At 44.0% G+C, this 27,067-nt stretch overlaps 1 protein-coding gene across 14 annotated transcripts in view; it reads left to right on the forward strand.

Moving 5' to 3' along the window:
- myo3b (myosin IIIB) overlaps nt 1-27,067 on the forward strand; it is a 655,750-nt gene that overhangs the window by 156,668 nt on the left and 472,015 nt on the right. For all 14 annotated transcript variants that reach the window (XR_013577968.1, XR_013577969.1, XM_078552132.1 and 11 more), the window contains one exon: nt 19,243-19,308. Coding sequence is in view for 12 of the 14 variants with exons in the window: in XM_078552132.1 (XP_078408258.1) it covers nt 19,243-19,308 (66 nt within the window). In the remaining 2 variants the exon portion in view is untranslated. The remainder of the gene's footprint in view (nt 1-19,242; nt 19,309-27,067) is intronic.

A 27,067-nucleotide genomic window follows, 5' to 3' on the forward strand; every position in this document is an offset into this window, starting at 1 on the left:
GAATGCTTTGGAATGCACATTTACAAACTTTATGAATGGAGTATATTTTTGGGAGGAAAACATTGTTGTCAATGAAATGATGTCATCTCTAATGAAAGATATGCAGAATGATTTGGGCAAAGGTAGGGAAGGAAATACTTCTGTGAAGGAGTATTAGATATTTTCCACTGGCTGGATTGTATGCTAAGGGCGGGCTTCCTCACCCACTGTAAATTTCGGAGGTGCCCACCTCCGCTTAGCCGGCTCACTCCGCTTTAATATTTTGGGCGACAGTCCTTTAATCAATATGGGGCAGGACCTCCATCCGTCTCTAGGAGGAAGTCCTGCCTCATAGAGCTGTCAGCCAAGTGCAGGGCTGTGGCTCCATACTGGGATTGGTGGCCACTGCAAGTATTGCAAGAGGCTCAGGAGGAAGAGGAACCATAAATGCCCCCAAACTCAGGTGAATCCCAGTTCATGCCCGGGCTGGGTTGGACAGGGCAGGGGGAAGATGAACGTGGGGGGACCCTGATTGGAATGGGGGCCTGGGAAGGACCCACTGAGCGCAGGCCTCTCCTGGAGCCTGATTAAATTGAAGTGGCAGTGGGATGAGGCCTTTACCTTCATTGGACATTATTACCCACGTAAGGGCCTTGATTGGGCCATGAATGGGCAGGCCCTGAAGCCTCCCCTGCCATCTTTAAAATCATGGCGGGGGCAGATAGGCCATCAGCGGGCGTGCCCTAATTTATGGGCCCACCCACCTGCTTTCCTGCGCACAGGTGGCCTGTAAAATTCAGTCCCATTTATGACTGGTTAGCTGTGAAGAACTGAGTCACATTTATAGCTAGAGTGGGACTATGATGGCACGACTGATTTGGCAATGAACTCGGACCTTTAATCAGCTGAAAGTCACCCTTAGTACTTATAACTGCAGCTTTTTAGCAGTTGAGATAATGTTGTTCCTGTTTTGTGAGGGAAATCTTCCTGAGTGTGACAGGAAAGTAGCTCCACCTGGATCTACAGGCCTGCAGGCATATGTACCAGGTGCCAGAATCTGTCTATAATGCCTGTTCAGCTTGACTTCTCTATGGTGGTCCTCATGCTGCTCCTTCTCCTCCCCTTCCTCCTTGTAGAAGAGGAGCAGGCAAAAGCCTAATAGAGAGCCCATGGATCCTGACGCCACATCTATTACATTAAACAAAAATGCTAGAAATGTGCAGCAGGTCTGATGGTACCTATGGAGAAAGAAATAGAGTTAACATTTCAGGCCAATGACCAGTTCATGGTTTCTAATGAAAGGTCATTGACCTGAAACATAAACTCTGTTTCTCTCTCCACAAAGCACTGGATAAGTACCATCAGCAACGCCTTCACAAGATCCTTCAAATCCAGTGGTAAGAAAGGCGGTCCAACAGCATTGTCCTCTCCCAAGCCAACTTATCCAGCATTTTGGTGCTAATCAGTCAAAACCAGCTCTGTTGGGCGGGACATGTCATTCGTGTGCCTGACATCAGACTCCCGAAGGAATTGCTCACATCGGAACTCGGTTGTGGCAGGAGACTTCCAGGACAGCGTAAACACTTTAGTGACGCCCCCAAAGATACCCACCAACTCATGGGAGATCCTGGTTTGTGACTGCCCAGAATGGAGAAGGTTCCTTCAGGAGGGCACCAAATACATTGAGAGACTTCTTTGGGAACATGCAGAGGTGAAGTCAAGGCATCAGAGGGGGACACAAACCTCCAAACAGCCCATCTACCCAACCCCTCAAGCACCACCTGCCTCACATGTGGCAGTCTCCAGATCGCGTATTGGACTTATCAGCCATCCCAGAACTCATTGAACCGGAGTGGAAGCAAGTCATTCTTGATTCTAAGGGACTGCCTGAGAAGGGGTATTTACAGTATTTTCTGTTTTTAATTCAGATTTCCAGTACCTGCAGCATTTTCCTTTTTAATTACATTGAACCTTTTTTTAACAAAGTTGAAATTATTTAAACTTTAAGAAACATTTACAGAACCTGCAGTAGATTCTTTAAAAACATATTAAAAATCTCATTTTTGTGCATAACATTTTCCAATATAAATTCCAGTGTCCACATTTATACTGAGAGTGCCTATGAAAATGTATAATGCTGTCCTTATCCAGTGGCAGCACCCTGGTGCCTCACTGTCATCTAACTCCTCAGCCTTTAACTGCAGATAAATGCCAACCTTTGAATCAAATCTGTTTCTTGATTTTACACATGTATTTATTTATGTTTTTATTTTACATCAAAGTAAGGACAGAATGCATGACTTTAAAATATTGTTATGTTCCCAGTTAATGTTACTACTGAACAAGCCAGATCTTAGGGTGGAACCCAGCTTGATGGATCCTAACTTTTATTTTTCGGTTAGATATGTGGAGAGTGGCTACTGAACAGAGTCACAGGAGTCAGCTGGTGAACTTTTAATGAAAGAATAAAGCATTTATTAATCAAGAAAAAATGAACTATATTACAATACTCCTTCACCACAACTATACTTTTACAGATATATACAGATTTGTAAGAATAACACAAGTTACAAAGTTATCTTATATTCTAATGTTCATAGTAAGCACACAGTCCATATAAACCAATAGGCACCCTGTGGTCAGACACACCACACTCTGAAACCAAGTGACAGTTGCCACCCCAAACAGATGCTATGGATCTCTCAACTCCCCCCAGATGCTTGTCACACAGTGAGCCAACCAGTCTCACTGAACTCCGTCTTTCACATGAGGGTTTCCAATCTCCACTCTCGAAGAACTTGCTCTGGAATCTTCTCCCAAACAACGCTTTCTCTCAGATGCCTTCCACAAGAGTCCACCTCCAGGGTTTCGAACTCTCCTTCAATGTTCGTCTCCCCTGGATCGTCATGTGCATTCAAGCTTTCTTCCTTGCACTTTCTCACACTGACTAGCCATGCCAACAGTACACCACTGCTTCACATGCCCAAAGTAGAGTTACAGACCTTCAGCTGTCTCTTTAGATCTTCTGACTTTTCACAAGCCATTTTTGCTTTTAATCTGCTTCCTGCAGCTTTTCTTCTCTCTAAGCTTGAAGCTTGGAGCCTTCATCTCTGCTCCTTACTGTCACTTCCACAGAACAGGACCTTTTCAGGACATCTGTTCTCCCTTTGACTAGAAGGTGGTCTTGGGATAAAAACAAAAAATGCTGCAAAGCTCAGCAGATCTGGCAACATCTGTGGAGAGAGAAACAGAGTTAACGCTTCGAGTCTATATGACTTCTTCAGATGTTGCCAGGCCTGTTGAGTTTTCCAGCATTTTTTGTTTTCATTTCAGGTTTCCAGCGTCCACAGTATTTAACTTTTATCTTGGGTCTTCTTGGGACCATTCCTTTCTGTCGCATCTTGGCTTTGGGACCTTTCAGTTCTTTTGGGAAATCTGCTCTCTCTGCAGTTCCCTCTCCCAGTGTCCAGTCTCTTTGGAATCCTGGCTTCAACTTCAGTTTGGGACTTGCTGTCTGTCCCCCTGCTGTCCAGTCAGTCTCTCTGGCAGCTGCTTTCAACTGAACTGAACTACCCTTCTATCTCTGTGGGACCTCTGGTTGCTACACAACAGCACAGGTTTTTTCTAACTTGTTTGTTTTACTCCCTTCAAGAGTTGTAAAAATCTCATTAGAATGCAGGCACTTTTTAAAGTGAAAGTAAAACTCAACTTCTCCTTTTCTTAACAGACAAATACAGAAATACAAACCAAACTTAGACATTAAAGATATACCTTATTCTTAACACACCCAAATACACATATAAATTACTTAAATTATCTTGCTTTCCTAACGATGCGGATTGAATTACATCTGTATGCCCTAATCCAAATCTGCCTGGCTTCTAACCTTGTTTTAGTTGAACACTATGGCCAGAATTTTTCCGTTGGCGAGTTGGGGGCGGGGCCTGCTTGCCGACGCGTAAATGACACGGGATGACATTTGGCTGGATGACAGCCAAATCTGCTGTCCGCCCGCTGACCTGTCAATGGCCAATTGAGACCATTGACAGGATAATTAAGAAAATTAAAGGCCCTGCCCATTCAACCTTAAGGCTGGCGGGCAGGCCAGGAGCCCCAGTGGGCTTCTGAAAAAACATGAAACCTCATCCACTAACGGGATGAGGTTTCATGTCTGTTTTTAAAAAGTTTATTAAAGTTTAAGTCATATTTATTAACATGCCCCATCTCGTGTGATATTGTCACATGAGGGGGACATGTTAATGATTTTAATATTTTTCTATTTTTAAAGTTTTTTAGATTATCAGTAATCTCCGCAAGACAGCACTTAGTCTCAGGGAGATGTGCACGCGAAAGAATGCACTTTGACAGTTGGGGAATCCCTCCGCACCCCACCCCACCGCACAGGAAGCGCATAGCGCTTCCTGTCGGGCAGCCCTCTGGGTGGGCCTTAATTGGCACGCTCACTTAAAATGGAGTCGGAGCCCGCTTCGGCGGCGGTAATTGGCTGCCCGCCTGCCACCGAGCCGGTGGGGCCCGCCCGCCCATCAAGGGCAAAATTCTGCCCATATTTAGACTGAATTCTCTGTGTGCAGTCCCTTGTACATACTTTTCAAAAACTTTGAGGCCCAGCTTGCTCTGCGTACCTTGTGGTCTTCACTGCAGCGCCTCTGGTCCAGTGCAAACAGGCCCTTAATATCTCTTACACTGAATTGGGCTGAATTTTAACCTTAAAAAAATAGTGGGTTTGGGTCAGGTGAAAAACGTGTTTTCTAACACGAACCAACCTGTTTCTGGCTGAGGACGGAAGTTTGGTGGGCAACCAACCCACACCTAGGAGGCTCTCTGCCTGAGTGGAGGTCCAACCTTTCACTCTGACGCACTGAGGCCCTGCAGATCAGGTAAGTAAAAATTCCCTCCATGGCCTAGGGCACCTCCTGGAAACAGGTGAAGGAGGGGAATTCAGCCACTTTATTAAACCAAACTCTTCAATGCCATTTTGCAATGTTCAGTGAATTATGTCCTGGGCGTATGAGCAAGAATGTTTATTTCATCAATATCAGTGACAACAGTTGATCTATTTTCTGGTAAAATATTAGTGGAAGAATTCTTCTGTATGCATGCAGAAACATTTATGAACAGGAAATCCCCATCCTGTTATACTGTAATTTATTATGGAACAAGGAGTGCATGTAATTTGATTTTTTTTTGTAACTCTTTATTGTGATTTGTTAATTTTCTGATCTATCTTCTAGATGAATCTAAATTCTAGTTTTCCTGTAGATTGGGAAACTATATTGGTTTCAAGCATATACTGAAACTTGTTTGATTAATCTATGCTTTTTCCAGATAACAGTATTTATTCAGTGATGCTTTATAATATGTGCATAGATGGGCACTGTGGCTTCCACACTCTAGTTTGTTTAATTTAACGAGCAAGTGTGAAATAGGTCTGTCTCACTTACAGGCTGTAATTCAGAAAACATCTTCTACTGTCTTAATTGGTGATTGCTCTTACAGTTGAGATATACTTGCATAGTTTTCAAGGCTGGTGTGGATGCATTATAGCAAGGTAAAATTAAAACCTATTTTAGCTGCAAGCAAAACAAAATTCAGACTTTGCAGTAGACATATTTAAAGATGCTCCTTAAAACCTACCTCTTTGATCATGCTTTTGATCATCTGTCCTGGTATGCCCTTCTGTGTGCATTTTTTTATTGATGTCACTTTTGTTAAGTACCTTGGGGATGTTTTACTCTATTATATGCACTGTATAAATGTAAATTGTTGTCGTGTGAATTCGCATAAAATATCAGGAAGTTTTATAATACTATTTCCTGTTTTTATTAACTTGTCTCATTGTGTTCCTGGCAGATTTCTCCATTCACAATTTTTGAAATGCATGGAAATGAAATATTTGTGACAATATACATCTGTTTTCAAAATAGTTATGAGGATATTATAATGTTGAATTTCTGCCTGGTTATGGCCTTTTATGTAAAGTTTGTTTAATTATTAATGTGAACAGTTAATTCAACTAAATGTTTGCAATTGTCCCACATTTGCAATCTTAGTATCATGGCCTGGAAATTCCTGGGTTATTGATATGACAGTGTAAGTAGAGTATTGGCGTTTGTGTCCATTGAAATTGGAGGAGGCTGACCCCATCAGAAATCCCCGAGTCAGGTAATTTATACAGTGCTTGCAGGACAAGAACGGTCGATTAGGGGCCAATACTCGACATAAATACCTATACAACTGTTTGAACTGCTTTGCCAGTCATAAATTTTAGCTTCGCCTTTCTGGCTGATAATAAATAAAGAAATTGGCTTAGTTATAGCTAGAACTTGATAATTCAGGTATGGTTGTTGTTGACAGATTAAGAACAAAAGTCTGAAATCAAGTCTGGTCTTTGATGCCATCAAGCTTATTCTTTCTAGAAAACATACAATTTACACAACAATTGATTCCAACACATATGGATAGACTTTCTTATTCCTGTGCTTGGATATATTAGACTGCTTGCCCGCAGCACATGGAAGAAAATTAGTTTGGAAGGATTACTCTTCCATAAAGGAGACCACCCAAAATTCCTTCCCTTGAAATTAATGAAAAGCAAATAGAGCAGGCTCCTTTACTGGTGTCCTCAGGCAATCCCATACATCCAGATGCAGGAACCAGAAAATATGGACCATAATCTTTTAAGGAAGGTAAAGAATCACGGGTAAATGATAGTCTGTGAAATTTCTGTCTGATCCCTTAAGGTAATTTATTGAATACCTGGGATGTCCCTTACCACTTTGTTCCACAGCTGACATTTCCACGGGTCCAGAAGCACAAAATACATCACGATCCAGAGTATTTTATTGGTCACTTATCTTGACAATTGCCTGTTCCATTTTTCACAAGTTTTTAATCTAGATTGGTATTAAGGGAATTAAATATTGACTTGTCTTAATTGTAACCTTTTTCACATAGTAATGGAGTACATTTTGCATTTGTTCGCCACTTAAACATTGATGTAATCAGGAATTTTAAACTAAATTATTCACTCCACACACCCTTTTAATACATTAGCTATGCTAAGTTTTTTTGTATTATAAGGGTCTGGCACATGTAGGGTTAACGTGGGACTGTGTACAGTACCACCCATGCCGTTATGTAAGAGAACACATGACACGCACATAGGGTTCAGGCAACTGTTGGACAGGACTGTGTGCACAAGCAAGCTTGGAGACAGCTCCCAGCTTGAACCCTTTACTGTATATATGTTGTTCTGGAGAGGATGTGGGTTAATTTAAACAGCACTAACTTCTCCTGTTAACACCTGTCTGTAAGCAGAAAAGTGTTTTGATTTTTTCCCCCTCTTAATAAGCAGTGGCGTATTTCCCAGCGCCTTGGTTTTTGTGTGATCCAATTTTCTATTAATAATCCCACAGCAAACTCGAGATAGGGTGAACTAAAAAGGGTTAGTTTATTGCACACATTCAAAACATGAAAGCGGGTCGCAACATCACCTCCATACTCAGATAGTGAAGAGTGGGACAGAGAAAAGAAGGTTTTATAGTACAGAGACCACAGAGAAACTGGTTCACCTGAGTTCCAGTGTCCAGAATCAAAGCCCAATGAGGTATTCTTTCACTGAGATCAACGGGCTGGAAACTGATGCTGGATAATTCACTTTTCCAGTGGTGTTGACTTCACACAATGAGATAGGCATGCAAAGGTGAATCAGTTTTGTAGGTTTTCCATCAGAAGCAGGGTAGATGGGGGCCAGGTGTTCAACCTGGGCAGAGCTCCTTTTCTGTGAAGTCGCTAGTCAGATGGTAAACAGCAAACTGAGCTCTTCAGTTGGGCAAGGCAATATTACTTGTTTCACAAGCAGTGGCCCATGTCACATGACTCCCACCTCTCCACCAATGTTGACAAAGGATGTGTATCCATTGTCTGGATTCCAATGACTGTTAAATATCTCAGCCATTAGGAATTGAAAGGAAGGTTGCGGGGCCTTTGCCTTAACAGGTGACCTATGTCCTTCTGGCCAACCTGGGTTATTAAATGTAGGTGGCCTTTGTATAGCTCTCTTTGATGTTGGGCAGTATTCTCTACAGGGGGCTATTAGTGGCTCCTTAGAGATAAGGAGGCGTGGGTTTTCCTAAAACTGCCAAGTGGCTTCTTTTGTTCGGGGGTCACAGACAGACATAGTTTCAGCCATTTTAAAGGTCTTTGTTCAGTTTTAAAATTTTTAGTAACAGCGATGAACTAATTGATGTACATTTTATAGAAATGTACAGTGTGAGGTCTTAGCCCCTCATATGTACATAGTTCTTGTAGTTAATAAGTACATACAGGTAATCTACTTAAAACTAAAAAGACTTCATTAAGACCTGCTGAATGGTATCCAACACTTTACAACATTTTTTAACCACAATGAAAACAAGTTCATTCTGTGAGAGCGCTTCATAACTTAACAGCTTTTAACGAGCTATAATTATTGATCTCACTCTAGCCTGAGTTACCCTGTATCAATGTCCTTTGGAATTTTTTTTTAATTTATCCGTTCATGGGATGTGGGCTTCGCTAGCTAGGCCAGCATTTATTGCCTATCCCTAATTGCCCTTGAGAAGGTGGTGGTGAGCCACCTTCTTGAACCGCTGCAGTCCATGTGGTGTAGGTACACCCACAGTGCTGTTAGGAAGGGACTTTCTGGATTTTGGCCCAGTGACAGTGAAGGAGCAGTGATGTAGTCCCAAGTCAGGATGATGTGTGGCTTGGAGCAGAACGTACAGGTGGTGGTGCTCCCAAGCACTGCCTGCTCTTGTTGTAGAGGTCACGTGTAGAGGTCACGGGTTTGGAAGGTGTTGTCGAAGGAGCCTTGGTGAGTTGCTACAGTGCATCATGTAAAGAGTACCCATGATGCCACTGTGCATCAGTGGTTGAGGGAGTGAATGTTTTAGGTGGTGGATGGGGTGTCAATCAAGTGAGCTGCTTTGTCCTGGATGGTGTTGAGCTTCTTGAGTGTTGTTGGAGCTGTACTCATCCAAGCAAGTGGAGAATATTCCATCACACCCTTGATTTGTGTCTTGTAGATAGTGGGCAGGCTTTGGGGAGCCAGGAGGTGAGTTACTCATCCTAGGATTTCCAAACTCTGGCCTGCTCTTGTAGCCACAGCATTTATGCAGCTGGTCCAGTTCAGTTTCTTGTCAATCGTAATCCCAAAGATGTTGCTGGTGGGGGATTCAGCGATGATAATGCTATTGAATGTCAAGGGGAGATGGTTAGATTCTCTCTTATTGGGAATGGTCATTGCCTGGCACTTGTATGGCGCAAATGTTACTTGCCACTTTTCAGCCCCAGCCTGGATGTTGACCGGGTTTTGCTGCATGTGGACACTGACTTCTTCAGTATCTGAGGAGTCAGGAATGGTGCTGAACATTGTGTAATCATCAGTGAACATCCCCGCTTCTGACCTTATGATGGGGCGAAGGTCATTGATGAAACAGCTGAAGATAGTTGGGCATAGAACGTGGCCCTGAGGAACTCCTGCAGCAATATCCTGGGACTGAGATGATTTGCCTCCAAAAACCAATTCATCCTTCTTTGTAAAACAAAAATAAAAATACCTGGAAAACCGATCTCAGAATGTGACGAGAACAGAATCCGAGGAGCGTTGTATGTCCCGGAGATACCTGTAATCCTGGGTGGGGAGGGCGTGACATTAGTCGTCTCAATTTCTCTGTTCCTCTCACCCACTCTGTCTCTCTCTGAACTTGCTGCACTCCATTCTCTCAGGTCCAACCCTGACATTGTCATCAAACCTGCTGACAAGGGTGGTGCTACTGTTGTCTGGCGCACTGACCTCTACCTCGCAGAGGCTGAGCGTCAACTCGCAGACACTTCCTTCTACCTCCCCCTGGACCATGACCCCACCACTGAACATCAAGCCATTGTTTCCAGGACTATTACTGACCTCATCTCCTCTGGAGATCTTCCTTCCACAGCTTCCTACCTGATAGACTCCCAACCTCAGATGGCCCGCTTCTACCTCCTACCCTAAATCGACAAACAGGACTGTCCCGGCAGACAGATCATTTCAGCCTGTTCCTGCCCCACGGAACTCATTTCTTGCTATCTCGACTCCATTCTCTCTCCCCTTGTCCAGTCCCTTCCCACCTACATCCGTGATTCCTCTGACACCCTACATCATATCAACAATTTCCAGTTCCCTGGCCCCAACCGCCTCCTCTTCACCAGGGACGTCCAATCCCTCTACACCTTCATCCCCCACCAGGATGGTCTGATGGCTCTCCGCTTCTTCCTCGAACAGAGGCCCGAACAATCCCCATCCACCACTACTCTCCTCCGTCTGGCTGAACTTGTTCTCACACTGAACAATTTCTCCTTTAACTCCTCTCACTTCCTCCAAATAAAAGGTGTGGCTATGGGTACCCGCATGGGCCCCAGCTATGCCTGTCTCTTTATGGGGTATGTAGAACATTCCTTGTTACAGTCCTACTCCGGCCCCCTCCCACAACTCTTTCTCCAGTACATCGATGATTGCTTCGGTGCTGCTTCATGCTCTTGTCTGGACCTGGAAAAATATATTAATTTTGCCTCCAATTTCCACCCCTCCATTTTCACACGGTCCATTTCTGCCACTTCCCTTCCCTTCCTTGACCTCTCTGTCTCAATTTCTGATGATAGACTGTCCACCAATATCCATTACAAGCCTACCGACTCCCACAGCTACCTCGACTACAGCTCCTCACACCCCGCTTCTTGTAAGGACTCCATCCCATTCTCTCAGTTCCTTCACCTCCATCGCATCTGTTCTGATGATGCCACTTTCAAAAACAGTTCCCCTGACATGTCTCCCTTCTTCCTTAACCAAGGTTTTCCACCCACGGTGGTTGACAGGGCCCTCAACTGGGTCTGGCCCATCTCCCGCGCATCCGCCCTCACACCTTCCACTCCCTCCCAGAAACATGATAGGGTCCCCCTTGTCCTCACTTATCACCCCACCAGCCTCCGCATTCAAAGGATCATCCTCCGCCATTTCCACCAACTCCAGCATGATGCCACCACCAAACACATCTCCCCTTCACCCCCCCTGGCAGCATTCCGCAGGGATTGTTCCCTCTGGGACACCCTGGTCCACTCCTCCATCACCCCCTACATCTCAACCTCCTCCCACGGCACCTTCCCATGCAACAGCAGAAGGTGCAACACCTGCCCCTTTACTTCCCCTCTCCTCACCGTCCAAGGGCCCAAACACTCCTTTCAAGTGAAGCAGCATTTCATTTGCACTTCCCTCAATTTAGTCTACTGCATTCGTTGCTCCCAATGCGGTTTCTTCTACATTGGAGAGACTAAACGCAGACTGGGTGACCGCTTTGCAGAACACCTTCTGTCTGTCCTCAAGCATTACCCAGACCTCCCTGTCGCTTGCCATTTCAACACTCCACCCTGCTCTCATGCCCACATGTCCGTCCTTGGCCTGCTGCTTTGTTTCAGTGAAGCTCAACGCAAACTGGAGGAACAGCACCTCATCTTCCGACTAGGCACTTTACAGCCTTCCAGACTGAATATTGAGTTCAACAATTTTAGATCATGAACTCTCTCCTCTATCCCCACCCCCTTTCTGATCCCCCTTTTTTTTCCCAATAATTTATATAGATTTTTCTTTTCCCACTTATTTCCATTATTTTTAAATGTATTTCCATCCATTGTTTTATCTCTACCTTTTAGCCTTTTTCAATTCCTTCACCCTACCCCACCCCACCCTCACTAGGGCTATCTGTACCTTGCTTGTCCTACTTTCTACCCTTAATTAGCACATTCCTTAGATAATATCACCACCTTGAACACCACTTTGTCGTTCTGTCTATGGCATCTTTTGGCTATCTCCACCTATCACTGGCCCTCTATCCAGCTCTACTTGTCCCACCCCCCCCTTAAACCAGCTTATATTTCACCTCTCTTCTATTTTTCCTTAGTTCTGTTGAAGAGTCATACGGACTCGAGACGTTAACCGTATTCCTCTCCGCAGATGCTGCCAGACCTGCTGAGTTTTTCCAGGTATTTTTATTTTTGTTTTGGACTTCCATCATCCGCAGTTTTTTGCTTTTATCATCCTTCTTTGTGCTAGGCATGACTCCAACCAATGGAGATTTTTGCCCCTGATTCCCATTGACTTCAGTTTTGCTTGGGCTACTTGATGCCACACTGGATCAAGTGCTGCCTTGATGTCCAAGGCAGTCACTCTCACCCCCACCTCTTGAATTCAGTTCTTTTGACCTTGTTTGGACCAAGGCTATGATGAGGTCAGGAGCTGAGTGGCCTCAGTGGAACCCAAACTGAGCATCTGTGAGCAGGTTATTGCTGTGTGAGTGCCTCTTGATAGCACTGTCAGTTACCCCTTCCATCATTTTATTGATGATCAAGAGTAGACTGATGGGGTAGTAATTGACTGGTTTGGATTTGTCCTGCTTTTTATGGATAGGACAATTTTTCACATTGCTGGGTAAATGCCATTGTTGTAGCTGCACTGGAAATGCTTGGATAGGGTCATGGTTAGTTCTGAGGTATAACTCTTCAGTCCTATTGCTGGAACGTTGTCTGGGCCCATATCTTTTGCAGTATCTAGTGCCTTCAGCCATTTCTTGATATCACGTGGAGTGAACTGAATTGGGTGAAGCCTGGCATCTGTGATGCTGGACACCTGAGGAGGAGGTTGAGGTAGATCACCCACTCAGCATTTCTGGCTGAAGATGTTTGTGAATGTTTTAGCCGTGTCTTTTGCATTGATGAGCAGGACTCTACCATCATTGAAGATGGAGATGTTCGTTAAGCCTCCTCCTCTAGTTAGTTGTTTAATTGTCCACCACCATTTAGTTCTGAATATGACAGGGTTGCAGCACTTAGATTTGATCCATTGATTGTGGGATCACCCAGCTCTGTCTAGCCCATGGTGCTTCCACTGTTTGGTACACAAGTAGTCCTGAGTTGTAGCTTCACTAGGTTGGCACCTCATTTTTAGATATGCCTGGTGCTGCTGCTGGCATGCCCTCCTGCACTCTTCATTGAACCAGGGTTGATCCCATGGCTTGTTGGTAATGGTAGAGTGAGGGATATGCTGAGCCACGAGGCTACAGATTGTATTTGAATACAATTCTGTTGCTGCTGGCCACAGCACCTCATGGATGCCCAGTTTTGAGTTGCTAGACCTGTTCAAAATCTATCCCATTTAGATGGTGGTAGTGCCACACAACACAATGGAGGGTATCCTCAGTGTGAAGATGGGACTTTGTCTCCACAAGGACTGTGCGGTGATCACTTCTATCAATACTGTCGTGGACAGATGCATCTGCAACAGGCAGATTGTGAGGAAGAGATCAAGTAGGTTTTTTCCTCTTGGTTCCCTCACCACCTGCTGCAGACCCAGTCTAGCAGCTATATCCTTTAAGACTTGGCCAGTTTGGTCAGTAGTGGTGCTACCGAGCCACTCTTGGTGATGGACATTGAAGCCCCCCACCCAGAGTACATTCTGTGCCCTTGCCACCCACACTCCTCCATTTGGTGTTCAACATGGAGTACTGATTCATCAGCATGCTTGACTTGATGCAATGAGACCTCATGGGGTTGATGTCGATGTTGACGACTCCTAGGGCAGCTCCCTCCCGACTGTATACCACTATGCTGCCACCTCGGGTGGATCTATCCTGCTGGTGGGAGAGGACATACCCAGGAATGGTGGTGTCTGGGACATTGTCTGTAAGATATGGTTTGGTGACTATGACTATGTCAGACTGTTGTGGGATGGCTTGTCCAATTTTGACACTAAGCCCCAGCTGTTAACAAGGATGACTTTGCAGAGTTGACAGGACTGGCTTTCCCATTGTTGTTTCTGGTGCCTCAGTTCCTTTTAGACTTTGGAGTGACTTGATACAACTGAATGGCTTGCTAGGCCATTTCAGAGGGCATTTAAGAGTCAACCACATTGCTGTGGGTCTGGAGTCACATGTAGGCCAGACCAGGTAAGGTCAATAGATTTTCTCCCCTAAAGGACTTTTGTGAAGCAGATATGACAGTCAGCAATGGTTTCATGGTCACCATTGCTGAGAGGAGCTTATTTTTTAATAAGTTCCAGATTTTATTCATTGAATTTAAATTCCACAAGCTGTCATGGTGAACGCCTGTCCCCAGAGCACTAGCCTGGGTCTCCAACTTACTAGTCCACTGACATTACCACTACAAAAACAGAATTACCTGGAAAAACGCAGCAGGTCTGGCAGCATCGGCGGAGAAGAAAAGAGTTGACGTTTTGAGTCCTCATGATCCTTCAACTGAACTGAGTAATATTAGGAGAGGGGTGAAATGTAAGCTGGTTTAAGGTGGGGGAGAGAAGTTTGGGGGGGTGGTTGTAGGGACAAACAAGCAGTGATAGGAGCAGATAATCAAAAGATGTCACAGACAAAGGAACAAAGAGGTGTTGAAGGTGGTGATATTATCTAAACAAATGTGCTAATTAAGAATGGATGGCAGGACACTCAAGGTACAGCTTTAGTGGGGGTGGGGTGGAAAGACTGACAGGGCATTAAAGGTATAGATTTAGAAATAATGGAAATAGGTGGGAAAAGAAAAATCTATATAAATTATTGGAAAAAACAAAAGGGAGGGGGAAGAAACGGAAAGGGGGTGGGGATGGAGGAGGGAGTTCAAGATCTAAAGTTGTTGAATTCAATATTCAGTCTGGAAGGCTGTAAAGTGCCTAGTCGGAAGATGAGGTGCTGTTCCTCCAGTTTGCGTTGGGCTTCACTGGAACAATGCAGCAAGCCAAGGACAGACATGTGGGCAAGAGAGCAGGGTGGAGTGTTAAAGTGGCAAGCGACAGGGAGGTTTGGGTCTTTCTTGCGGACAGACCGCAGGTGTTCTGCAAAGCGGTCGCCCAGTTTACGTTTGGTCTCTGCAATGTAGAGGAGACCGCATTGGGAGCAACGAATGCAGTAGACTAAGTTAGGGGAAATGCAAGTGAAATGCTGCTTCACTTGAAAGGAGTGTTTGGGCCCTTGGATGGTGAGGAGAGAGGAAGTGAAGGGGCAGGTGTTGCATCTTCTGTGTGGGCATGGGGAGGTGCCATAGGTGGAGGTTGAGGAGTAGGGGGTGATGGAGGAGTGGACCAGGGTGTCCATTACCACTACTCCACCCATGTGATGCCCAGAGTGGAGCATACTTTTCAAAAAGTATGTTGTAGCAATGACTTATGTTGATTTTCAATAATATTTTTTGCCTTGATGTCAAGGGGCAATGAGATTTATTTGAGTATTTTATCAGACACTTTGACCATAGTTTTACATTTCTGACATGATAACCAAGGTACTTGTTGAAGCGTTTGAAGAGTTTGGTAAAATGTTACAAAATATTTTGAAGTTTTTCAAGTTTAGGTTAATACTTTTTTACATCACCCTACTTATCCAAAATGTGGAGTTGTTTCCTTCAGCATTGTGGTGTGCAAAATTTGCTACCGTGTTTCCTGCAATACAACAACAACTGCACTTAGAGCTTTATAGCCAATCAAGTATCTTTTAGGATGTGCTGATGTCATGAAAGCTGCTACATAAGTTCAAATCTGTCTGTCTTTTCCTGGAGAAAGTATGATTGCTGCATTTGATGCCCTTGTTTCCCACCAGCCCCTCACCTCAATAGCTTAACCCCCCATTCCATCATTCTCCCTAGTATGGTTGCCATTACTGCATCAGATCCAAGAAATGTAAACTTGAACATGTCTGAAGTGCTAATATGCTGGAAATTCCCTGCAAAGTCTCTCCAATTCCCTCCCTTTAGGCCTTCCTTACAACTCAACTTTTGGCCTGAGTTTTTAGCTATTCCCTAATATCTCCTCCTGTATCTTGATATCTACTTTTGTTTGATTTTACTTCTGAGAGAGCCTTGGATGTGAGTACATTGTAGGTGCTATATAATGCTTCATAAAATAACTTGCATTTATTTAGCATCCCAAGGCTCTTCACAGAGATAGCCAAAAATAGATACATTGCGATAGAATGATGTATATATTAATAAATTATTTCAAGGTAGGGGGAATGGGATTCAGCTGCAATAAGGGCCAGTCCTGGGTTTTGTTCGAGCTGGGGTGAGTTACCTGGTGTTTCACAGCATTGAGGTAGACTTGGAGTTTGTTAAAGGAAGATACACTACCATTCTCTGCAAACATTAAATCTGCTTGGTTCGTGGATGTCTCTCATCCTTTCTCTCTTCTCTTTTTTTCTCTCCCCTTTCTCTTGCTCTTCCACTTTCACTCTTGCTCTTTCACTTTCACTCTTGCTTTTCCTTCCTCTTCCTTTTTCTTGCCCTTTCTCCCTCGCGTATGTGCCCTCTCCCTTACGTGTCACTCTTCTCCACCCACTCCTTATGTGTCTGATTCTCGCTCATTTTAACAATCAAGGAAACAGTTAATAATCAGACATCATTAGGGCTGTTAGCTTTAAAAATTCATTATCTTTTTAAAACCCATTTGATTAAGGAAAATCACTTGCTCGCTCACTTGTGTAGTCGTACTCACTTTTACTCTGTATATTTGTTTAGGTTTTTTCTCTCACGGCTATCAGTAATTAGAATAATCCTAGCTTCTAGCTATCAATAAAACACAGGTAATAATCAAGTGACAGAGTTTTTTCCCTCTTCTAAATGCAACTATTTTGTTTGCTTAAAGAACTCCAATTAGGCTGGAGAAAGAAATCTTTTCCTAATCTCAGACAAACAAGTTTTCTGAAATAATGTATTTCAGACATCAACTCAAGCAATAACAGGTGTGCAATCAGTCCTGTTATATTTCTCTCCCAAAATTCACACATGTTTAAAATAAGCACAGTAAAAATTAAACCTTAAGCTTTTTTCAAATCTTACTCTGTAACCTTTTTGAATAGTGTTCAAAAAAGTACTTTGATTCAGCTGGTTCACCAAGAATCTATAATGGTGAAAGTTAATAAGAGTTTTCACATTATAGAATATTGTCGTAGGGTTTTCCCATTGTGCCATTTTGACACGAACTACCATTATAACTGCATGACACAAGAAATTAGGTTAATGTGTAGTGAAAGTGTGTTATAGATTTTTAATAAGAGGTATATATAAGTTCTATGTGATAATATATCACGTGGAAGGAGGCTCATGTGGAGCACAAACCTGTTTGTTTGAATGACCTGTTTTTGTGCTATAATTTCAATGTAACAATCACACAAATGTCTTTGTCCTACCGGAAAACTATAACGAAACAAAGGCAGTCATTTGGAATGTGCAGTGAAACTCTCTAGGGAACATAATATTACTCTTGAGGACTTGCAAGTGCAGTATTTATGGCCTTTCACAGTTCAAGGGAACCATGAGTGTGTTGATTGGAATTTACTAAGATGTATATTCCCTTTCATGGTTTATCATTCAAAAGCATGCAATGGAAGGGCTTCTGATTAATTTGCAACATTCAGAAACAAGCTTTGGGTGAGTTTGTAGGGCAAAGAAGAAACCATTGCAAAGAGAGAGGGGGAGAGCACTGTGTGTTACACTGAACATGCGGATCTTTAATAAGTCTGTTATGTTGACGTGGCTGGCACAACAGTCCTGTTTAGGTTCTTCGAGTGTGCTGAAAGCAAATGCTGAATGCCTAGTCAAAATTTTAACTCTTGGATGACAGCTGCTTAAAAGCATTATGTGGCGGCTGGGCAAGAGATCCCATGCTTGAGTTGCAGAGAAGCATGCATCTTCTACTTAACCTCCATATCTACAACTGGTAGAACCACCTGCTTCAATGGGATATGGTTAGTGACTATGTTGTCATCAGTGGCGTGGCAATGTACTTGTGCCTGTTATGGTGAGTTGTACTATTCACCCATTCTGTTCAAAGAATCTCTGTTGTTCACTGATGAGGAATCAAATTCATGTTCCTTGGTAGTTTAACAACCAAAGTAGTGGTTATCCTTCTTGGTACAGGACGTGGTCTCTTTGGGTTTGTGGTTGCCCCAAATAATTACAATGGAGACTTATAATCAAATTCAGCCTCTCTGGCAAGGTAAGTAATCAGATACTTGAACCAATCAAATGCATATTATTCAAGGGTACTGTGAGTGGTTAACTTACTAACTGAAACTGGAGGGGATAAGAAAACTGCCTGGGATTATTCTGTCTGCTCCAGATTACACTACATGCCAGAAGTCTCAATGAGTAAGGTGGTTTTAGAGGCATAAGTAGCAGGAAGATACTCTGGCAAGTTATATGGTTTAGCAAGTTAAACTCAAGTTGTACCCCATACATACTTAGGTGTCCTAAAGACATGCTTAGGCCTGTCTGCTCCTAAAGTCTTTGGACTTGCTCATTTGGGTTATATTGCATACAATCATAAGAAATAGGAGCAGGAGTAAGGCATTTGGCCCCTCGACCTTTTCCACCATTCAATAACATCGTGGCTGATCTAATTGTGGTTTTCCTGCCTGCCTCTGTAGCTCTTGACTTCCTTGTAGATCAAAAATCTGTTTAAATCAGCCTTGAATATATTCAATGCTCCAGCCTCTACTGCTGCCTGGGGAATATAATTCCAAAGACCAACAGCACTCTGAGAGAAGAAATTCCCCCTCATCTCCATTTTAAATGGAAGACTTCTTATTTTGAAACTGCGCCCCTGGTTCTAGATTCCTCCATGAGAGAAACCATCTTCTCAGCATCTGCCTTCTCAAGCCCCCTCAGAATCTTTTTATGTTTTAATAAGATCATCTCTTATTCTTCGAAACTCCAATGAGTTGTTTGCAGAGAACGGATCGCTGCGTATGAATGTACATCGCTTCTAGTGAGCATAAATGAGCCATATCATGAGCTTGACTGATTATCTTAAATTGGTTGTTAGTGTAGCTATTAGCGCACTCAGAATTGCTCGGCAAATGTTGCCCAATCGCAGAATCAATAGTTGGATGGACACTTGAAGGAAATAAACCTGCAGGAATGTGGGGACAGAGCAGGTGAGTGGAACTGACTGGATTGCTCTATAGAAAGCTGACAGACTCAATAGGCAAAATGGCCTCCTCCTGTGCTGTAAATGGCAGTGTGACTTTTCTCAGTTTATGTTGAGTGAAGACTGCATGGTTAGAAGTATGCAGTTTTATACTCAAACAAGATCAGCTGTTAAATGTAGATGAACAAATAAATCTAATCTTACAAAATAATATGTTATTATTTGCCTTTGATTTTGTTTTTGTTTTTCAGAAACCCGCCACCTACTTTGTTACACCCGGAAAAATGGTCTGCAGAGTTCAACCGGTTCATTTCACAGTGAGTGAGGTTTCCTGTCAATTTACTTGATAGATGTCCAGTATCTAACTCGCCTGTCAAAGATGCATGTCTACAGTATTACTTTTTGATATAATAGATCTGATATCATCCTTTTTATATCATCGCCGAAAGTTAGTTACTCTCAAAATCTATTAAATCAATGAAATACTGTATCATGTAAATCTTTCTGCAGGACTTATTGCTTAGTTCAGCTATAAATTATTGTTTCAGTAATGCATAAGACACCTTGCAATGTAGAACTTGTACTCTCGTGCTACAGCTATACTAAAATTTACAAAATGCACAAAAACAACTTTGAAAGTATTGTATGAAAATGCCTCCTAAGGCTGGACAGGGAGATGTAACATGTGCTAGTTGTCGAACTGTGAGTGTTGCAACAGAATTGGTTTAACTGGCATGTGTTGCATGTGCAACTATTGCAATCAAACTCATAAATGTTGCCCACATTGTGTTCCTATTTTTGCTGAGCTTGCAACATTTGTAGGTCAGAACCATAAGAAGAATTTAAAATCATTGGCTTGAAGTTTCTTTTATAGTCGCAGTATTACAGTGGCCAGGGTTTCATCGGGCCAACAGGGGTCATGCCCACCAGTCAGTGAATCGGCAGGGAACCCCCGTCAGTTCCATGGGGGAAGTCTGATGGAATCCACTGCCCTTCAGGCACCAAGTGGCCACTCTTGGCCAATCAGAGACCAGCAGCTCCTCATACTCTCAGTGGTGGCAGCTGGTGGCAATGCAGCCATCAGAGTTAATCGTGGGGCCCAAGACCAAAGGTGAGTAAATGCATGGGCCACAGGGTGGCTTTCAGCAGCCCCCTCCCCACCCAATGCAGGGTCCCTTGATCGGGCACCCCAGGGAAGTCGCTGACGAAGTCGACAGTCATTCCGAAGGTGTGAGAAAGCCATCCAGCCCCCATGCAATCCCTGAGCCACCAGTAAATTGTGGCGGACTCGGGGATGATGGGTGTCAATTGGCTCATTAAATCCAGCCCCAGAGTTGTATTACTGCTTCAATAAACAATAGGAAAAACTCCCTAGAGAGAAAATAGAAAAACAGAATAGCAGATTCAGATAATCACAAAGTTTACACATTCTGGATATGCTAATTTACCTTAATATATTTTAAATTTGAAGTTAAGCTGTTCACAGGTCTGCATTTTAAAATTCTTTTCCATCGTGATTACAGAAATGGGCCCTCCAGAATTCTAAAAAGTATGCATATAGTTTACAAAAAATTGTAACCTATAGTGCAATGAACTGTTAGCATGCATCACAGATGCCGTAGCAAAACTGAGGAACCACTTATGTCATCATTGTAATAAAAAAAAGTTTAAAATGTCCTAGACATTCCCCAATTCAATTTAATCAATTGTAACTGTAAAATCTACAAATTAAGTTGTAAACTAATTTAGTTATGTCGGAATTTCTGAAGAAGAGATGGGAATATTATTTTAATGAATTAGGAAACCATTTTTTCCACCAATTTTCTCCCTTCTGCCTCCTAATAGCAGTGACTTTTTGCTGAGTTGCACTTCCTTAGTAGCTCACCCAGAATCTGAGAGCCCTCATGATAAGTTACTAAGGCTATTTGGCCATAGGAGGGAGCCAACACAGCAAAGCCTGATTCTGTAATCATCTGACAATTTTGCGCATACAATTCTGGAAGGGTTTCAGGATAGCCTGGGACCCATGGCCAATTTCCTGTTACTAATCAAGGGTTGCTGATGCTAATTGTAGCCCCATCCACTGCCCTCACTGAGGTCAGATAACTCAGCACAAACTGGTGATTAAACCAATGCTGCCTTGACCTAGATAGCTCACCATCTCACTGACCCATTTCAAGGTTCTTTAATTGTTCTTCTTTCATGATGTTTTTTTAACCATCCTCTTTCAAGTTTCTTTCCCAAGCCACTAATATCTCTTACCAGGTTTCAAGTCAATCATAATTTGAGCTAGAGAAGTTGACAGCCAGAGCGATTTTCTTTGCAGGCCTGGACCTGTACCCTGAACCTCTTGGCGACTATTTTGGCTCGGCCCACATACAAACCCAAGACGATCCACCTGTAGCGGATGGGTGGAGATCAGACACATTGAGCTAAGATGGAGCCAAATGCTGAAAGGCATTTCCTTTAAATCGGAAAAAAAAGGGGGTAGGGTGGGGTGCTGCAAATGCTCACTTATTATAAATAGGAAATACAGGTTCTTCCAATCTAGAGAAATAGCACGTGCTTGAGTGTCAGTGATTTGTTAGATGCCATCATCCTCGACCCCAGTGGTGCAAGGAACATCACTGAGGCTTCCATTATGAACTGTCACCTCATGGCAAAAAGGCACACCAGTGTGTGTCCAGACAGAAGACAAGAGCAAACAAGTGCAGGAGTAACCTAGATAAGAACTCCCTCCGTGCAGAATGGAATGGCATGGAGATAATTGCTGAGAAATGGCTCAATTTTAATTTGCATTCGATAGTGATTATAATCATTTGTATCCATATTCAGTAACTAGGTTGCCGCTCTAATGTTTTGGTAGTTTTGAAATGTATAACACTGTTAAGTTTTCTCTGGATATTCAACATAAGTATATGATCTTTGATTTGTAGATTTGTGGCCAATGGGCTGAATGGCCACCTTCTGTGCCATAAATTACTCAATGGGCTGAATTTTGCCGTCGGCGAGCAAGGGGAGGGGCCTGCTTGCCGATGCGTAAAATGTCGTGGGATGACATTGGGGGGAACCCCCGACATCATCCCGCCCCATTTAAATATTCAGGAGGGCGGGAGCACAGCCAAATCAGCTGCGGGTCCGCCGACCTGTCAATGGCCAATTGAGGCATTGACAGGATTATTGAAACAATTAAAGGACCTGCCCGTCCAACCTTAAGGTTGGTGGGCAGGCCAGAAGCCCCGGTGGGGAATAGAAAAAATATGAAACTTCATCCACCGGCGGGATGAGGTTTCATGTAGGGATTTAAAAAGTTTAATAAAGTTTTAGTGAAATTTATGAACATGTCCCATCTCATGTGATGTTGTCACATGAGGGGAACATGTTAAGGATTTTTTTTTCTATTTCTAACGTTTTTAAAACTGTCAGTGATCTCCCTGAGGCAGCACTTAGCCTCAGGGAGATGTGCGCTCTTTCATGCGCATGTGCGAAAGAGCGTACTCTCGCATTTGGGGAATTCCCCCCCCCCCCCCCCCGCCCGCACAGACGGATGTCACGCTAAGGCCCGCCCACATAAAATGGCGGTGGGGCCCGCTTCTCTGGCGGGGATCGGCTCCCCGACCGCCGGAGATTGGGTCGGGCCCATCCGCCCGACAGGCAGAAAATTCTGCCCAATGACTCCATAAAAGATTTCCAAGCAAGATTACTGCTTTAAAAGTGCGTATCCTGCAAGATAACGTGATAATCAGCCTTGCTTCTACGTATATGATAACTGCTTTTGAAGCCTAGCTTGCGAATGTTGCTCTTGGCCTTTTTCAGCTCCAGCTGTATTGTCTTTTCCCACAAAACAAGCTGCACTTTATTCTGGAAGGAAAGCAGTCTTTTTCATTGATTGTTCAATTTTAGAATAGAATAGATTCATTGGTCCCACAAAGTCAATGTAGCATTGACAGGCAGTGTTCCTAAATACTTGGTACTTTGAGGCAGCATTATTTGTTTGAGTGGAATCATCAGAAGTTTGTTGAGTTCCTTGGGACAACATCAAAATGCGTTATGTACAATAGGCAAATAGAAAGTAAAACATTCAGGGCGGAATTCAATCCAGGCAACGGGGTCTTGCCTGCAGGCTGGAGAGCCAGCGACAGACCCACATCGCCTCCTTTGGGGAAGGCCCACTGTATTAATTGTCAGTCAGGCCCTTAAATGACCAGGGGTGGGCTTTCCCCGGGATCAAGGACCCCGGAGGCGGAAATCTACAGTCGCCAAGAGCTGCCGGCCAATTAACAGCCAGCAGTCATTGTAGGCAGCGCCATCAAGGTAGCAGTGGTAGCTGCCTGCAATGCACCTACCAAAGGCCCAGGATCAACAAGAGATCCAGGCCACACCGGTGAGTCAGGGAGGGATGGGGATCGGAGGAGAGGGGGTGTGGAGTGGAGGTCAGAGACAACGGCATGGGGGTAACTCTCAGCCAGCCTCCCATTCCTGATGCTGGGTCTCTTGATCAGGCAATATTTGGGCTCCCCATGTGGTGACTGCCCTGCTTGTTGCTGGTGGAATAGCAGCAACGACAGAATGAAGCCCTTAAGTGGGCATTATCATCTATATGCTGATAATTTTTAAAATTCATTTATGGGATGTGGGCATCACTGGCTAGGTCAGCATTTATTGCCCATCCCTAATTGCCCTCATGAAGGTGGTGGTGAGCAGCCACCTTGAACCGCTGTGGTCCTTTGTGTAGGTACACCCACAGTGCTGTTAGGGAGGGAGTTCCAGTATTTTGACCCAGCAGTAGTGAAGGAAAGGCAATATATTTCCAAGCCAGGATGGTGAGTGGCTTGGAGGGGTACTTCCAGGCGGTGATTTTCCCATGCATCTGCTGCCCCTGTCCTTCTAGATGGTAATAGTCATGGGTTTGGAAGGTGCTACCTAAGGAGAATTGGTGAGTTTCTCCAGTGCATCTTGGAGATGGTACACACTGATGCTACTGTGCATCGGTGGTGGAGGGAGTGAATGTGGGGAAAGGGTGCCAATCAAGCGGGCTGCTTTGTCCTGGATGGTGTCAAGCTTCTTGAGTGTTGTTGGAGCTGCACTCATCCAGGCAAGTGGGGAGTATTCCATCGCACTCCTGACTTGTGTCTTGTAGGTGGTGGACTGGTTTTGGAGAGTCAGGAGGTGAGTTACTCGCTGCAGGATTCTTAGCCTCTGACCAGCTCTTGTAGCCACGGTATTTATATGGCTAGTCCAGTTCAGTTTCTGGTCAATGGTAACCCCCAGGATGTTGATAGTGGGGGATTCGGCAAGGGTAATACCATTGAATGTCAAGGGTCGATGGTTAGATTCTCTCTTGTTGGAGATGGTCATTGCCTGGCACTTTGTGCATGAATGTTACTTGCCACTTGTCAGCCCAAGCCTGGATATTATCTAGGTCTTGCTGCATTTGGACATGGACTGCTTCATTATTTGAGGAGTCACGAATAGTGCTGAACATTGTGCAATCATCAGCAAACATCCCCACTTCTGACCTTATGATGGAAGGAAGATCATTGATGAAGCAGCTGAAGATGGTTGGGCCTAGGACACTTCCTTGAGGAACTCCTGCAGTGATGTCCTGGAACTGAGATGATTGATCTCCAACAACCACAACCATCTTCCTTATTGCTCAGTATGACTCTCAACTAGTGGAGAGTTTTCCTCCTGATTCCCATTGACTTCAGTTTTGCTAGGGCTCCTTGATGTCACACTTGGTCAAATGCTGCCTTGGTGTCAAGGGCAGTCACTCTCCTTTACCTCACCTCACCTCCTCTGGAGTTTAGCTGTTTTGTCCATGCTGGAACCAAGGTTGTAATGAGGTCAGGAGTTGAGTGACCCTGGCGGAACCTAGACTAAGAGCTAGGGAGTAGGTTATTGCTAAGCAAGTGCCGCTTCATAGCACTGTTGATGACCCCCTTCCATCACTTTACTGATGATCGAGAGTAGACTGATGGGGCAGTAATGGCCGGTTGCATTTGCCCTGCTTTTTGTGTGCAGGACATACCTGGGCAATTTTCCTCATTACCGGGTAGATGCCAGTGTTGTAGCTGTACTGGAACAGCTTGGCTAGGGGCGCTTCAAGTTCTGGAGCACAGGCCTTCAGTGCTATTGCCGGAATATTTTCAGGACCCATAGCCTTTGCATTATCCAGTGCCTTCAGCCATTTCTTGACTTTGCGTGGAGTGAATTGAATTGGCTGAAGACTGGCATCTGTGATGCTGGGGACCTCTGGAGGAGGCTGAGATGGATCATCCACTTGGCACTTCTGGCTGAAGATTGTTGCGAATGCTTCAGCCTCGTCTTTTGCACTGATGTGCTGGGCTCCCCCATCATTGAGGATGGGGATATTTGTTGAGCCCCCTCTTCCAGTGAGTTATTTAATTATCCAACAGCATCCATGACTGGATGTGGTAGGATTGCAGAGCTTAGATCTGATCTGTTGGTTGTGGAATCGCTTAGCGCTATCTATTACTTGCTGCTTATGCTGTTTGCCACACAAGCAGTCCTGTTTTGCAACTTCACCAGGTTGATGGCTCATTTTTAGGTATGCCTGGTGTTGCTCCTGGCATGCCCTTCTGCACCGTTCATTGAACCAGGGTTGATCATCTGGCTTGGTGATAATAGTAGAATGGGGAATAGACCGGGCCATGAGGCTACAGATTGTGGTTGAGTACAATTCTGCTGCTGCTGATGGCCCACCACGGTTCATGGATGCCTAGTCTTGAATTGCTAGATCTGTTCGACAACTTTGTTTTTATGAATTATAAAATGTATACCAATGATTTTGCATATATTAGAGCGTCTCGTAATGATGCCTCATGTCAAATGTGATGGTCGTTTCATTGCCTGATTTACTCCCAATGGCCCTCGTCATTTCAGAGCAATTCATAATTCTTTGCCTTTTTAGTGACAGAGGTCAAACACTATAGAAATCTTCTACTTGGCCTCCCTCCCAAACTTGCAATGACTCAGTTCTTGCCACTGAAAATACAATATATGAATTGTAGTTGGACTGTGATAAATGGTTTAAGGGTGCTAGAGCTGCCAACTTAATCTTTTGCCAGGTTCTCCAGCTAGCTTTAGTGAGATTGGAAAGTTTGGATTTACCATTGGCTGCATATGACCTGTGCCTCAGGTACTGGTGATCCCAGGATGCCACTGTGAAATATAAAAACAGCTTTTAATGTTAAAATGGTGTCTGATCTCATATCAGATTGATTTGTTGATTTAAATTTAAGATGGTTTCATTGATTTAGATTTAAAAATGTGCCTCATTATGTCTTTGAAACATCTCAAGGAACTTCATATCGAACAATTTCATTATCCATTACTGTTGTTATGCTGGCAAAAGCAGTAGCCATTTTTTCATAGCATGCAAACAGCAATGAGGTTAATCTGTTTTTGATGGTATTAGTTGGGGGAAAAATATTGGCCAGTGTGCAAAAAGCACATAGAGCTAGTTTGCTCCATTATGAAGAGATTGGCCAGAATTTTACGTCCACGGGTGGGCGTGTGCCCAACCTGTCCGGCCGCAAAAAGCGTGAGATGACGTCGGGCGAGCGTCCCGAAGTCATCGTGCACTTGCATGATATCTCGTTCGGCAGCGGGCACAGCAGTTGGAAACGCGTCCGCTGGCAATTAAGTGAGCAATTAAGCCCATTAAGGAGGCAATTGAAAATGATTTTTCATGGCCCGTCCACTTTTATGGTTGGCAGACGGGCCAATCGGGCAGCTGGCATTTACATTTTTTCCTCAAACCTCGATCCAGGGCGGGATGAAATCTCTGTGGGGAAATAAAATAAAAAGAGATACCTGGGGACTGGTTTTTTATGAGGTATGCTTTCAGATGCTTGATTGTGCTGCATAGACATATTTTGCAGGATTTTTGTTTGTTTGGTTATTCGGTGGAGGTCTGCAGCTCCCTGAGGCAGCTGTCGGCCTTCAGGGAGTTCACTAGAAGCGCCCACCAGCACCCACGGTGACGTTGGCGCCCGCCGCCACCGGCAGTGCTGAGCATTTCTGAGCGCATGTTTCACGCTGGCTGGCCGT

The sequence above is a fragment of the Cetorhinus maximus genome, chromosome 11, assembly GCF_964194155.1.
Source record: "Cetorhinus maximus chromosome 11, sCetMax3.hap1.1, whole genome shotgun sequence".
NCBI lineage: Eukaryota > Metazoa > Chordata > Chondrichthyes > Lamniformes > Cetorhinidae > Cetorhinus > Cetorhinus maximus.